At 52.0% G+C, this 14,519-nt stretch overlaps 7 protein-coding genes across 7 annotated transcripts; 3 read left to right on the top strand and 4 right to left on the bottom strand.

The window, feature by feature from the left end:
- Positions 1–29: 29 nt before the first annotated feature.
- On the bottom strand, positions 30–1,547 carry AYO20_00986 (hypothetical protein; the record flags this gene model as incomplete). Its single annotated transcript, XM_022639293.1, has 5 exons — positions 30–232; positions 322–474; positions 684–1,005; positions 1,137–1,342; positions 1,505–1,547. 5 exons carry the CDS (start codon positions 1,545–1,547, stop codon positions 30–32), a joined length of 927 nt encoding a protein of 308 aa, XP_022504601.1.
- Positions 1,548–2,429: 882 nt separating this feature from the next.
- Positions 2,430–3,354, bottom strand: AYO20_00985 (hypothetical protein; the record flags this gene model as incomplete). The annotated part of the gene is made up of 3 exons (XM_022639292.1): positions 2,430–2,730; positions 2,799–3,079; positions 3,160–3,354. 3 exons carry the CDS (start codon positions 3,352–3,354, stop codon positions 2,430–2,432), a joined length of 777 nt encoding a protein of 258 aa, XP_022504600.1.
- Positions 3,355–4,740: 1,386 nt separating this feature from the next.
- AYO20_00984 (hypothetical protein) lies at positions 4,741–5,178 on the bottom strand (the record flags this gene model as incomplete). Its single annotated transcript, XM_022639291.1, has 1 exon — positions 4,741–5,178. One exon carries the CDS (start codon positions 5,176–5,178, stop codon positions 4,741–4,743), a length of 438 nt encoding a protein of 145 aa, XP_022504599.1.
- A 1,478-nt stretch (positions 5,179–6,656) lies between these two features.
- AYO20_00983 (chitin synthase 2) lies at positions 6,657–9,683 on the top strand (the record flags this gene model as incomplete). The annotated part of the gene is made up of 4 exons (XM_022639290.1): positions 6,657–6,675; positions 6,728–9,459; positions 9,508–9,516; positions 9,630–9,683. 4 exons carry the CDS (start codon positions 6,657–6,659, stop codon positions 9,681–9,683), a joined length of 2,814 nt encoding a protein of 937 aa, XP_022504598.1.
- A 130-nt stretch (positions 9,684–9,813) lies between these two features.
- AYO20_00982 (hypothetical protein) lies at positions 9,814–10,450 on the bottom strand (the record flags this gene model as incomplete). Its single annotated transcript, XM_022639289.1, has 3 exons — positions 9,814–9,831; positions 9,936–10,051; positions 10,144–10,450. The coding sequence occupies 3 exons, from the start codon at positions 10,448–10,450 to the stop codon at positions 9,814–9,816; spliced, it is 441 nt and encodes a 146-aa protein (XP_022504597.1).
- A 523-nt stretch (positions 10,451–10,973) lies between these two features.
- AYO20_00981 (hypothetical protein) lies at positions 10,974–12,757 on the top strand (the record flags this gene model as incomplete). The annotated part of the gene is made up of 2 exons (XM_022639288.1): positions 10,974–12,412; positions 12,463–12,757. The coding sequence occupies 2 exons, from the start codon at positions 10,974–10,976 to the stop codon at positions 12,755–12,757; spliced, it is 1,734 nt and encodes a 577-aa protein (XP_022504596.1).
- Positions 12,758–13,565: 808 nt separating this feature from the next.
- Positions 13,566–14,419, top strand: AYO20_00980 (L-galactose dehydrogenase; the record flags this gene model as incomplete). Its single annotated transcript, XM_022639287.1, has 2 exons — positions 13,566–13,986; positions 14,049–14,419. 2 exons carry the CDS (start codon positions 13,566–13,568, stop codon positions 14,417–14,419), a joined length of 792 nt encoding a protein of 263 aa, XP_022504595.1.
- Positions 14,420–14,519: the final 100 nt, after the last annotated feature.

The raw sequence follows: 14,519 nt of genomic DNA, 5'->3' as shown, positions 1-14,519 counted from the left end.
ACGGCAGCGATGCTGCTCATATGGCCGTCTCATCCCAGTCCCAGGTGTGGCACGAGCCTCTCTTTCACAAACTGCTCCAGTCCGTGCAATTGCACCCCGAGATCCAGCACTTGCTGGTCAGGCAGCACCACGCCCGGATACGTGCCCGTCTTGTTGTACAAGGTAAACATGATATCGCGCTGTTCGTTGCCGGACGTAGGCAGCACGACGTATTTCGTTGGCAGACCGGTAACTGTTTTGCCCCTTTTTGTCAGTTTTTTCTGGTCTTTTTAAGGGCCTTAAGAGTGCGGGCAAGTAAAATGGATAGCTGGACGTGCTTACCACGGTTGATGACGTCGCAGATCTCGCGCGGCGTGTGGATGGCATCCATGGCGTAGAGATGGCGATATCTCAGCTCGTCCTTGCGCTGGTCCCAGTTGTCGAATATCGCTTCTGTTACCCCAGCCAGGTCCTTTTCGACCCAGACCATGTGGACTATAAGTAGAGGAGCCAGTGGAGAGATATCATCAGCAGTGATTCAACATCAGATCTCACTGAATTTGGCACAAGCAGCAAAAAAAGAAGAGCCGGGAGAGACAGAGACAGAGAGACAGAGACAGAGAGACAGAGACAGAGAGACAGAGACAGAGAGACAGAGACAGAGAGACAGAGACAGAGAGACAAAGAGAGAGAAGGGCACTCACGCTTCGTGTCCTCCTTGATGATGGGCTGGCGAAACTCGACGCTTTTGCGGTCATCAGTCTTGATCACGTGGCCCCTCAAGACCATGTTCTCGTAAAAGTTGCCCGTGTAGACGAAGACGGCGGCGTCGAAGCGGAGCTCGTCGCGGATGAAGCCGTCGACGCGGTACTTGCCCTCGTAGATCTCGCAGCACACCTCGCCCTTGGAGATTTCGACCGACGACGGCAGCGTCGACCACACGAAGCACGACACCCCGGCCCGTTGGGCCGCCAGAGCGGCGTTGCGGCCCTGCTGTTCTTCGCTGGCCGGGTCGTTTTTGATTGTCTGTTCGGACCCACAGAGGCATCCTATCAGCAAAGGGGGTCGAAATAGAACGAGTGCGATTCTGGAAGGGGAAGAGGGGGAGAAAACGAAGAAGAACTGCTAGTGTATGGCAGAACAAGACAAGTACTCACCGCATCATAGAAATTCGTAACGACAAACGCGCCCCAACAGTCCCGAAACGCCGCGTCCAGCGTCGACGCATCCGTCAGGTCCCCCTTGACTACCTCGGCGCCCTGCTGGGCGAGCTGCTTCGCGGCATTTGAGCTCGGGTTTCGCGTGAGGACGCGGACTTTGTACTTGTCTGGGTGTTGTAGCAGGAACTTTGCTACGGAGCCGCCTATGGGAATGAGAGGGACGACATGGCACAGCGGTTAGCCCCATGGTAAATGGTTGTGAGGTCTTTTGACTATGCAATGATGGGGGTGCAGTGTGTGCATGTGTGGAAGATATCAGACCTGAGTGTAGAAATATGAAATGTACCAGGTATTGATAGATGTACCTTGATTTCCAGTCGCGCCGGTCACAAGGATGCGCTTCGACATGGTTTTTGTTGGTTTGGTTCTCTGTATGTCTGTCTCGTGTCCTCGTTCATCAACTTTCCTTTGTCGCTCTCGCCCCTCACAATCTGCCCCTCGATCTCTTTGTCCAAATTAGTTCTTTCTCTGTCGTCGCGACTCGAGTTATTCCTCACAGAGGGAAAATAGTTCAGGTAGTCGATTCTGAGTTTCACAAGAGATGGTTGATGAGAGAATGTACATGTTACTCTTCTATGACCACAACCGTCGTCATCATCACGAATCGCATCCCAATGACGCGCCCGGTGTATATCAACCGCAATGTCGTGAACGCGTGGGTGCTGACAAATTTGGCATAAAGGGTGAGGGCGGAGAGCGGAAGATGTGCCGTAAACTGACTTCAACTCGTGTGAGATTTGTTCAGGCATGGGGCGTCCAGTAAATGTGATGGGACAGAAACAGAGAACCGCCGACCTGCCGACGGATGTACCGCCTAATCACGCCCATAAGGCCAATGGCTACGAGACGCTGCACTAGCGGTCCATATTGCGATATTTGTAGTCATAGAGCACAAAGGGCGGGAGCGGCGTTGCTGGACGACATCATCATGGAAATAGCCACTGATTTTTATGCTGAATGAAAGGCATAGGAAGGGGGAACGGGACGAGGCTGCGCAAGGCTGAGTGGACAAGGGGCTCGGAGCAGACGCCGTGGGGTCGGCATATCTCGGTCCGAGTTTGCTGCGTTTGATGGGAGATCGGATCGAGTGCCCCCAATACACCGTACACCTTGACGCTTCAGGATCAAAAACATCAGCAAACTGATGGGCATGTACGAAACATGTTGCGCGGGACGGACTCATTTCCGTCGTGCCCACTTCGATATGAGCAGGCTCGTCATCTTTCTAGACTACAACGACGACCAGATGGCCTTGAACGCGGCCGTCTCCCTCACCGATCGTACCATCTCCAACAACGCCGGCGGGACGATCTCTTCTAACTGGACATCCATCAGCCTGGCCAGGAGACAGATCAAGGTAGTGTCCAGCGCAGTCGACACCGCGGTGCCAAAGACCCATGCCTCCCCCGTCAAGTCCTTGTCGTTGTGGGACTGTCTGACGTGGTCGATTTCACTGAGAAAAGCACGCGCCCGCTCGGTTTCCTCTTTGATGACTTCCGGGCGCACGCCGTCGACCTTTTCCGAACGGGTTCTGACGGCAAGAAGTATTGTTAGTCACCACCCTCAAAATATCCTTAGAAGGGACGAGGGCCCAATTACACGGTCAACTTGTACTCCAAGGCTTTCTTGTGCCTGTCCGAGAGGTCTGGTGCGTCCAGCCTTGCGAGGATCGTGCCCTCCAGCATCTCTGCTCTCTGTGGACGATTTCTCATTGACAGAGTGAAAAAGTTGATGGCGTGCAGATCTCGAAGTAATCTGTTAATGTCGTCTGCATACTCCGCAGGTCTCAGGTTAGGGTGTCTCTCGCATAGCCAGAGGGTGATGTCGAGACTGTCGGTCATTGGCTTTTCGAAGAATCCCGGACTCGACAGGGACGGAACCTGTTTCGCATTTGTCAATCTCCATCCTCGAATTTCCAGGCAACAGCCGACGGGCATCGCCGAAAGCATGTCTTTCTTACCTGGCCTTTGGGATTCACTTCACATAGATATGATTCGGAGAGCTGTTCGCCCTTGTAAATGTCGATCTCTCGAAGTTCCGGTGAGAGGGACAAGCAATTCTTTCCTGGCGACCCTGCACAGGCAAGCGTATACCGTACCATCGAGCTACATATCGAACGCCGGTCGTAGTAAAGAATGCATGGCTGAGTTTCCATGGTGCTCTGATGGGAGTCGCTGTCTACGATGCGTGGTGTTGTGGACTGATTAATGGGATCTCCACAGCCTTTTATCAACGGCTGATTAACGAGAGATAGAAAGTATCAACCTCAAAAGTCTAACATAAGGCCTGACAGGATGTTCGACCTCATCCTTCCAGGCCGTCTTTTGCCGCTTAGTCAGCTCCATTGGTACAAGAGCCGATTCTCGCGTATAAATCGGCCTCTGATTCTGCTGATTAGCGGGAATCAATAGGTTGGGGACTAGCTTGGACGTTATTAGGGGTCCTGTTAGTTAGTCCTCTTCATTCATCGGATATCATACTTTAGCTGCTGACACGAGACCAGAGGGTGAGCAGTGTCATGCGTGAGACTCGTATGCAATGAGTGTAGAAAAGTATATCTATCTCAAGAACAAGACTTTGATGACATCAAGCAACAGTGCCATTCGCTTTTGAAGACCTCAGTTTCGTTGAATCTAAGATGCCTAAAAAGATGATGGTCCCTGGTCAGAAACTTCCACCGAGAGCCGGAATGCAGTGACCTCCTCCAAAGTATCGGAGCCGACCAACGTAATGATGCACAGCTCTGTCGAACTGTCGAAGGCTATATAGGGATTCACTCGAGTTAGCTATCTCCACAAGCGTCTTGCCATGTGTTATCTTCTGAGCTCAAATATCATGTGGCCCAAGAGCCATCCTTTGCAAATCTGAATAGTGCGTCGAGATTCGCTTCGAGGTCGAGGAGACGAAGGAAAACCACAGGCCGAACAGGATTGGACCCAAGGCGGCTTGAGAGAAAGACCATGCTATATGATCTTTCAGAGCGACGAGTGTGATATTCCTTGCTTCAGTGTCCATGCTTCGCGAGGAGTGGCGTCAAGCAGGCTGATGGCAATCAAAGATACAGCCGTGCATCTCTGGCTCGCTAGGATCCTCTAAGTTAAGCGAAGACACGATACCAACCGTTTCCCTCAACCTACATTTCACAAGGTTGAGGCAATCTAACAACTTCTGTGGGATCAGGGCATGGGAAAGGGGGTACAGTGCGAGCATTCCATCTATGCTTCCATTCAACAAAGTGATCCAGAGGTCTTATCTTTGGAGGACATAGGTAGGGTCTGCTTTGGTAGCATACGTGGCGTATTCGTCTTTGAGATATCCACCGGGTGGCAAAAATTGCAGTATTCGTGTCGACCAGTGTTTAAGAGGTTGTCCATGGCACACCGTTGGAAGTCCGCAATCTAGGAGATCCACCGATTGGAGACGATTGATTCTTTAGAAGTGGACGCGTCTCTCATTTTCGCGCATAGATCACAAGTCAGTCTGTTGGCCGGAGACGAACCATCCTGGGCAATCCACACCCATCTAGGACGGGTGATCATGTTCAGGTACCAGCGGAGGCAACTTGTTCCAGGAAGTTCTTTGAGAACCGAGTGACCTGCTCGTAGACTTTTTCGAATCCTCTATCGGCCCCGTAGTAAGGATCGACGACCTCCTCACCCTTCGTTCTCCCCCCGAAATCGCCAAACATCATGACTTTAGCTTTTGTTTTTTGTCCCTTGCTTTCGACTCTTCGCTGCAGTCGCTGTAGGTCGTTGAAATTGTAGTGGTCCATTGCAAAAATGTAGTCAAACTCGTGGAAGTCTCTCGAGCGTACTTGACGGGCGCCATGCTCGTAGTCTGTAATGCCATGTCTCCGAAGGGTATCAAGTGTTCTGTCATCGGGCGGATCGAGAGTGTGATAGGCGCCTGTGCCAGCGGAGTCGATGTCTCCGATACGAGGGTGGGATTTCGCGAGCGACCGGAAGACGCCTTCAGCCATGGGCGATCGACCTGTAGATTCCTAATCAGCCGAGATACACAGAACCGTAGCAAGGCAGAGCTGTACAGATATTCCCGAGGCAGACAAAGAGGACCGAGATTTTGTTCGTAGAATCCGTCATTGTGGGGTATCTGAATGGGCGCAGTCGAGACTTGCGTGGAAGATTGCGTGGATGCTGCCCACCGACAGCTAACTGCGCCAAAGAGAGTGACGCAATGACACGGTTAGAATGGTGCTCGCGAAACGGTCCCAGAACAGTTCTTGGTGAAGGACAAATGGACTCGGGATACGGAGTACTATGATGAAGTAATGAGCAATATGTGCTTTCGGGAGGGGGTTGGAGAGGCCGTTATGGTGCAAGGCTGCCTTCCGAATCTACGAGGTACGGATGTACGAGGTGACGAGGAGCCTCACTAAGATGTGCAGCCTCGCACGCCTCGTGGACTTGGCAGGGCTAGTCCGGGGAACCATGAAACATTTTCGTGCACAGCCACAAAGGCACCAAAATCTGCAGTTTGCCTTGAGGGAGATTGCGCCGCGACCGTTAGGTGCAAGGGGTAGCAATACGAGTACCGAGTATACCAAGCACGAATGTGGCCACGGGTACGAGGTACTGAAATGCACCTATAAAAGAGGGAGCCCGTTGATGATTATGCGATACGGAACCCCAAGTGGCACTGGTCAATTAAAGGTAATAGGCTGCAAAGAGAAGGGCAAAATCCCAAATCTTGGTATGAATAAATAGCAACACGGGTGTTTGGTGATGATGAGAGGCGGAAACTGCAGTAACCAAGAAACGTGGGCGCCTCCATCTTTCTGCAGGGCGGTGGCTCGTTTCTGCGGCGATGACCTCTGGGCACAGATCTTACTGGCTGAACGCCGCCCGGGGCCCGTGGCGCCTGTGCGTTAAGTGCCAGGGAACCACAGGGAGCCAATGCCAACCAGCCCATCAGCGGGTCCCAGGCTCATGGCGCCCAGAAACAGAAATGCAAGTCAGAGAGAGCTGAGGCTTGCTGAGGCTGCATGACTTTTGAAGCCTGGACTCTGTTGCGCCCAGCTGAGAACCAACAGGACACTCTTTTCGTCTCACATGTACTGTACCTGGACATTATCGCGCTGACAACCTTTCTCTCGACACGTTGTCAAAAATATTCCATTCCCTCATCCAAGTGTCACCAGTGCGACTCCTACAGAGTATCCTGGGAACCCCCCGGCATCACTTCCTCCATCTCCTATGACTACATAATAGCTCCGCCCCAGAGTCAGATCCAGTAATAGAAGAGTAAACAATACTCGGTATATACCAAATACTCCACTCCGAGCAGATCGAATGCCTGGGTTCTTCTTACGAGCACTGTCCAACCATTCAAGATTCTAAATTCTGACACAAGAGATCGTCCTCGTCTCCTTCTCACATTCCAGTCCCCGAACACAGACCACTTTCTCTCTGCGCTCCCCTCCCCCCTTCCTGGCCCATCATGGCCTACAACCCCATCCGTGAGACCCCTCTCTGCTTGGTTCCCAAGAGCATACTGACTTCGGTCTCCAGGTGATCCTCAACGCGACCCTTACTCTCCCGGTATGAACCCTCAGTACGACTCTCGGTCGCCTTCGCCAGGTCGGCCATTACAACCTTACACTCATCCAGACGAAGCCCATTCGCGACAACAAGTTCCCCTTCAGATGCCCACGGCCTCCAATGATCGCCTAGCTATGCAGCCGACATACTCGGTAGAAAACATCCCGCATTCTTACGGGCACAATCAACAATATGAACAACAGTTACCAGTCGGACCAGGGGGAGACATGGGCTATGGAAGAAATGACTACATTGTGTCGCCGGAGGAACATCACGACGCTTATTATACACAATCATATTCGCCTCATCCGCAGGGTGATTATGCGCTGGATCCCTACCCTACACCGGACCAGCCATACCGCTTGGATAACGACCATGATCCCATACTTCAGTCCGACAACTCGTACGGCCCAGATCCGCACGGTCAGGATGAAATGAATTATGACGGCTACCAAGACGAGCAGCGTCCTACGCCTTCCCCCGCACCCATACGGAGGTGGAAGACGGTTAAGGAGGTGCAGCTGTTCAACGGCAACTTGGTGCTTGATTGCCCCGTTCCTCCAAAACTCCTCGCCAATGTTCCTCATGCGCAACCGCCGGAGAGAGACGAGTTTACGCATATGAGGTACTCAGCCGCCACATGTGACCCCTCGGATTTCTACAGTGAGCGGTTCACTTTGAGACAGCGACTGTTCGCAAAGCCGCGAGAGACGGAACTGTTTATCGTCGTCACCATGTACAACGAGGACGAATTTCTGTTTGCTCGAACCATGATTGGTGTCTTCAAGAACATTGAGTTCATGTGCAATCGCAACAGCAGCAAAACATGGGGTAAAGAAGCGTGGAAAAAGATCGTCGTGTGCATTGTTAGCGATGGTCGTGCCAAAATCAACCCCAGGACAAGAGCCGTTCTCGCTGGTCTAGGTGTTTATCAGGATGGCATTGCCAAACAACAAGTCAATGGCAAAGATGTCACTGCTCATATCTATGAATACACCACTCAGGTCGGTCTGGAACTGAAGGGCACGCAAGTGTCATTGAAGCCGAGGTCAGCTACCCCGGTTCAGCTGCTGTTTTGCCTCAAGGAGAAGAACCAGAAAAAGATCAACTCACATCGGTGGTTCTTTCAAGCCTTCGGTCAGGTGTTGGAGCCAAACATCTGTGTCCTCATTGATGCAGGGACCAAACCCGGCAAGGACTCCATCTATCATCTATGGAAGGCCTTTGATCTAGAACCCTCTTGCGGTGGTGCTTGTGGCGAGATCAAGGTTATGCTGGACCATGGCAAAAAGCTCTACAATCCTCTGGTCGCGACGCAGAACTTCGAGTACAAGATGTCGAATATCTTGGACAAGCCGTTGGAATCCGCATTTGGCTTCATTTCGGTGCTCCCTGGTGCCTTTTCGGCTTATCGTTATATTGCCTTGCAGAACGACAAGAATGGCGAGGGACCCCTCGAGAAGTATTTCAAAGGCGAGACTATGCACGCAGACGCTGGAGTGTTCACCGCAAACATGTACCTCGCCGAAGACCGAATCCTGTGTTTCGAGCTCGTCAGCAAGCGCAACTGTCAGTGGATCCTTCAATATGTCAAGTCCGCCACAGGTGAAACTGATGTTCCGGATGGCATCGCCGAGTTTATTCTTCAGCGGAGACGTTGGCTGAACGGATCCTTCTTCGCTGCAGTTTACGCTGTGGCACACGTCTACCAGCTCTGGCGCAGCAATCACAGCGCCATCCGGAAATTCATGTTCCTGGTCGAATTCACGTACCAGACTATCAACATGCTTTTCGCCTGGTTCGCTATTGGCAACTTCTTCCTGGTTTTCCGACTTTTGACGTCTTCCCTTGGCTCACCTGGCCCTCTGGGCAGGACTGGCACAGTTCTGGGCGTCATCTTCGAGTTCATATACCTGGGCACGTTGCTTTACTGCTTCATCTTATCCATGGGTAACAGGCCCCAGGGTTCCAAGAAGTCGTATCTGGCTATGGTTATATTTTGGTCCATTCTCATGATTTGGTTGACCTTTGCTTCAATCTTCTTGACAGTGAAGTCGATCCAGACCGAAGTCAACCAGAAGGACTTCAGCTTTTCGACCATCTTCAACAACAGCACATTCTTCGGCTTGATCGTCTCTCTTGCGAGCACATATGTCCTCTGGTTCGTCGCGAGCTTTTTGTTCTTCGACCCTTGGCACATGTTCACCTGCTTCCTCCAATACATTGTCCTCACTCCGACCTACATCAACGTCCTCAACATCTACGCATTCTGTAACACTCACGACATCACGTGGGGTACGAAAGGAGACGACAAGGCCGAAAAACTTCCAAGTGCGAACGTGAAGCCTGGTGGGATGGTAGACGTGACGATTCCTCAAGATGACGGTGATTTAAATGCCCAGTATGATGCGGAATTGAAACGATTTGCGACCAAGGCAGAGAAAGAGGTCAGGAAGCAAAGTCCGGCGGATAAGCAAGAAGATTACTACAAATCTTTCCGAAGCAACGTAGTCACTGCCTGGATGATCACGAACTTCATCCTGGTGGCCGCCGTCCTCAACATTTCCGGGTTCGAGAGAATCGATACGGGCGACACGGCACAGCAGAACTCGACCATTTATTTGGCGGTCATTCTGTGGTCGGTGGCGGGATTGTCACTCTTCAGGTTCACTGGCGCATGCTGGTTCTTGATTGTACGAATGGTAAGTCGATCGTCGTCTTTAGTATGATCTCTGGCTGACCTTATCTAGTTCCGCGGTGTATGATTTCACGAAAAGTCCCTATACCTGAGACACAGGCGACATTTTGGATGATGACTTGCATTATATGTACGACTGTCGGGCGTTTTAAAAGGCACACTGTGTATGTATAGGACGGGCAACGAGAGGGCTTCACCATGGCGAGATACCCCAAGGAAATCGACTGAGCGTTTGGACACTGGGAGTTCGTCACGACTTGGACTTTAACCGGGACGAGAACAACTTGAATAGATGGCAGTCAATCGTAGTCAACGACAAGGCTAGTTGTGTATTGCTTGTCCATTCCCTGACCCGCATCTATGTCCACATTTTGGTCTATAGTCATGTATAATCAAGGCTATCTCAGCCCCAAGGTTTACCCTACATCATGCCCTAAATCAAGTCTTTGACCAGACACAGAGTCCGATGCCGCCACATACCAAGACCATCCCCAGCCAGGTGTCTCTCGAAATGAGTTTGCCCTCTGCATACCATTCTCCCAACACGGTGAATAGGAACGCCAGAGAATTGGTGATGGGCACTGTTAGAGACAATTCTGTATGGGCCGGTCAGCCGTTGATGATCGACATTGTCTGTTGCTCAAAGACAATAACAGTTTACAATAGTGTCCAAACACCGTGTACATACCGGCTTGGCCAACTAACAGAAAGAACCAGACACTTCCCGTCAAATTCAGAAGCAACGGAACGGCATAGGTCGGGGTTCTCAAGAGGCCCAAGACGGTGAAGAAGGCTTTGGCCACCTGCCGCGAGATCCAGGATCGGTTCGGGTCGGTGATGGAAGGGTGGGATGGTGCCGTGTAGTTGACGGCGGCTTTGCGGATGAACGGCGTCGTGAAGCCCCAGCAGATGCCGACGAGGAGGAATGAGAGGATGTAGTTGAAGGGAGATGGCATCGGAGAGCCCGAGCCCGAGTCGGCGGTAGACGAAGACATTGGCTGGGCGGTAGGACGGGTCTGGCTTGCTACTCAATGATAGAGGGACAGACGTTCGAAAGGGGGAAGCTAGCTTTGGCAGTGATATTTGGGAAATTGAACGAGACACGTGCGAGGCTCCAATCGCAGGTCGCAACTCAATGGTCTACCGTAGATTTACCGTAGATCGAATACGGTGAAGTACTTCACTTTCTGCAAACGGTAACCGCAGCCGCAACCCCCAGCCAGGCTCGTTTACTTGACGTTTCTCAACCATTGAGTTTATGATCATCATCAGGCACCCTGCACTGAGCTGAAATGATTGTCCCAGCGCGCCCTATCATGTCCTGCCTTACAACGCCGCACACGTGTGGCTCGCTAACGCCCCTCCCGATCGGCGGATGCATGCTGTTAAAGCGTCAAGGTCGAATCTTAAATACCAGGTCGTCAGCTCCTATCCAGCCATAGCCAAACTCATCTTCACTCAACACAGACGAACTTAGAATGGAACCCAGACACAGTCTCGTGGGAAACTCTACAAACAATGGTCAATTCGCTGGTATGCGCCCAGGCGCGGTCAAGGCGCCACGCACCCAAGGTTCGCACTGGATGTGTGACCTGCAAAGCGAGGAAGATTCGGTGTGACGAAACGAAGCCAAGCTGCAAGAGGTGTACCTCGACAGGACGTCGATGCGATGGCTATGTCGCCCCGAGACCTCTTCTCTTCGAAATCCCGCAAGACAAAGACGAACGCTGGGGTTTCTACTATTTTCGGGACAGGACTTCGAAGCAGCTGCTCAGCTTCGCCAATCACGATTTCTGGAGTCGCCTCGTCCTTCAAGCTGGCTATTTCCGTGGCGTTGTCAGACATGCGCTGGTTGCAATTGCCTCCTATCATGAGAGTGTCGACCATCCTGACAAGTTTCGACAGTTGGATCGCCAATGCTTCGCCCTTTTGCAGTATAACAAGGCAATCAAAAGCCTTTTCGATGCGGGAAGTCACAGTCATGTGGAGGATATTCTGCTGGCGTCAATCCTGTTCACCTTTTTTGAAAATATTCGAGGGGTGTTATCAAATGCTCTGGTTCACCTAAATGCAGGCTTGCGAGTCCTTTCCGAATGGCAATCCTCGGACGGATCTGAAACTATACTCAAGCCATCTGGCGGACTTATTGAGGAGCATCTGGCACCTATCCTAAAGCATCTCCAAAACACAGCTGCCACTTTGATGCCGATGCGACCAGATCAGCCTAAGATGTCCCAGACTGATCTGCCAGAGTGTTTTCAATCCTTAAAAGAAAGCCACTTCTATTTCGAAAAGCTGGTCCATGGTCTATGCAGCAGCCTTCAACACATCCACGAACAGAACGCGTGGCCGTATTGTGATTCCAGCATAGTTCAACAAGGGAGAACACTTCTGTGGACATGGCACGAGTCGTTCACAAAGTTTCTTGGCGAGGGGAGACATAGAAGCTGCAATTGCACCGTTCCTTTATCTTCTTTCCACTTTGACATTGGAACCTGCTATCTGCAGATGCAGTTTTGGGCCACCATAATACGACTGGAGTCAACGATATCTCGATCGGAAATGGTGTTTGACAATCATCTACCCAAATTCCAAGTTCTACTCGACCTGACCACACGACTTGCGGATATGCTCGATATGGAAGTGGCAGCTGGTGCTGATACTTGTCTCGGCTTCACTATAGAATACCTTGCGGTGGCAGGCTTTATTGCTTTGCGTTGCCGAGACCCTGTCATCCGCAGGGGCGCAATTCGTTTGATGCAGCTTCGCTCTAGGACTGAAGGTATCTGGCAAAGCGCCGTGGCAGCAGACCTGGCAGAATTTATCATGACCCGTGAAGAGTCCGAGAGTACTATGAACCATCCCCGCAGGTGTCACGATACCCCCGAAGAAAGTCGGCTTCAGCTTCTCTCGTCCAATTTTCTGTCATATGAAGAGCAAAGCAAAACCTTCCAGATGTGAGCCAACATGCACGTTGCTAACTTTCATACCTCACTAACGATGGCAGTGCTCACGGGGTCTCGTCCCCTGATATAATTAAGATCAGGGTTATTCGGTCTGGACTAGAGCCGGCAGTCCAAGGGTTTCGGATTTTCTGGATAGACCGACGCTCGGGACATAACATTGCTATGCTCGCAAACTGCACCCCCAGTGACGCCTCAGGTCTCTTTCCTCAAACCATCGAAGCCGAGTCGAATCTTTGGCGAGAGATTGACGGTCCGAAATGGGCTGAGTATCTCGAAAGGTCTGCCGCATCTCATATTTGTGGCAATGTCAAAGGGATCCAGGGAGGCCACCAGTAAATGACGGAGAACAGCTGGAGAGACGACCACCTACAGAACATAATTGCCTGCCACCCGCGAGCTGCTTTGCTAGACAATTTCCAGCTCTGAACCTTGTAGATCTCTCGGCGTATTTGTGTTGATTCTAGACCGCAATTGAGATGCGAGCGTTTGGATTGATCCTCAAACAACACCATCGAGATCAGATCAAGTCGGCTGTGAATCCTTGCGAAGGGCATCAGCCATGCATATACTCTGGAGATCATGTAGGATCCACCGTAATAGCCATGGTGGGATCACGTGAAAAAGCTCTCCACCATACAAAAGTCGCGAGGCTGGGTGGGGCGGGGGCAAGGCTGGACTTCGGGCAACACATTGGCCTGCAACTTGGAGCAATAACAAGTCCTTTTCTGACGTGGTGATGAATAATTGATTGCCACGAATGACTTGTATTTATTCTTCTCCATCCAAGTCTTACAATGGTGGAAACACTGATTCAACATTGGCTGGCAAAGTAGGGATGATCCAGGCCCCCAATTTCCCAGCCTCGTCAACCCACCATGTGGCTGGGAGTCCAATCTCCAGAAATTGTCTCAGAGGACCCGACTCGACCTGCAACGCTGACCCCAGGCAAAGTGCTCTAGACCTGACTTTTTACTCACAAGTGCTACTGTCTGTCTCTCTGTCTATCTGTCTGTCTGGCCCCTTGTCTTTCTGTCCAGACTATATCGTAAAATCCCACATCACCAAAGGTCGACTCACTGATTGACACCAAACTTCATTCTTCACCCCGATCTCACACCTTTCCAATTCCAATCTACCCGGTACAATGCCTACGATCCTCACTCCGCAAGGATGGGTCAAAGTCGCACCACCACCCCCTCGTAAACGACCTGTGAACCACGACCCAAAGGCCGTCTTTCGAGGACCGCTGGCATACCTAGCCTGCCAGAGGAGTAAACCTCCTCCCCTCAACATTGGCGGTGGTGGGAACATCAAAGGCCGAGCAGAGTTTCCATATGACCTGAGTGCGAGCCCGGAGAAATTGAGACGGCAGGGCGAGGTGAATGCGCGCTCGAAGGCGGACAGGAGTGTTTCTGCTCCGGTCATGCATGGCGGTTTGCATCCTCGCGACGACGATTACGACGACTACGACGACGAGGTCGAGGATGTTCCTGCACCGGAGGTCCAGAGGCGTCGACCGCGAACGCCAAAATCGATAGAGCAACCAAAGCCCAAATCGAGGTCGAGTCCACAGTCACAGTCGAGGTCATCTCAACACCACAGTCACCACCATAACGACCGTCCCGAGCGCCGTTCTCATACCAGCTCGCACTCCCGCGCACCATCCAGTCCCAGCTCGAGTTCGACTTCGAGCTCAAGCGCGAGCTCCAGATCCAGCGCTCCGAGCTCGCGCTCCAGCGCCTCGAGCGTGTCCAGCGCACACTCGACAAAGTCCTACCACCGACCCGCCCCGCCAGGGCACAGCAGACGCCCCTCCGTGCCCGCGGCCGCGCCAGCAGCAAACCCGTACTACTCGATGCCTCGATACGACCACTACCCAGCGCTGCCGGGTTCGATGCCCATGCCTATGCATGTGCCGATGCCTATGCCAGCGGTGCCGGCGGCACAACCAGTCTCGTCTGGCAAAGGCAGTGGCAGCGCAAGGAGCCTGTCGTATAGCTGGTATAATGCCACGACGCCGCTGAAGCTGTGAGAGACTCTTTCCGTCCTGCGGTCTCTCTGTTGGGTGTTCCTGTTCATCTCCCTCTTGACTACCGGG

The sequence above is a fragment of the Fonsecaea nubica genome (genome assembly GCF_001646965.1).
Source record: "Fonsecaea nubica strain CBS 269.64 chromosome Unknown Scaff4, whole genome shotgun sequence".
Classification (NCBI taxonomy): Eukaryota; Fungi; Ascomycota; class Eurotiomycetes; order Chaetothyriales; family Herpotrichiellaceae; genus Fonsecaea; species Fonsecaea nubica.
This window is presented reverse-complemented; position numbering and strand designations above follow the sequence as displayed.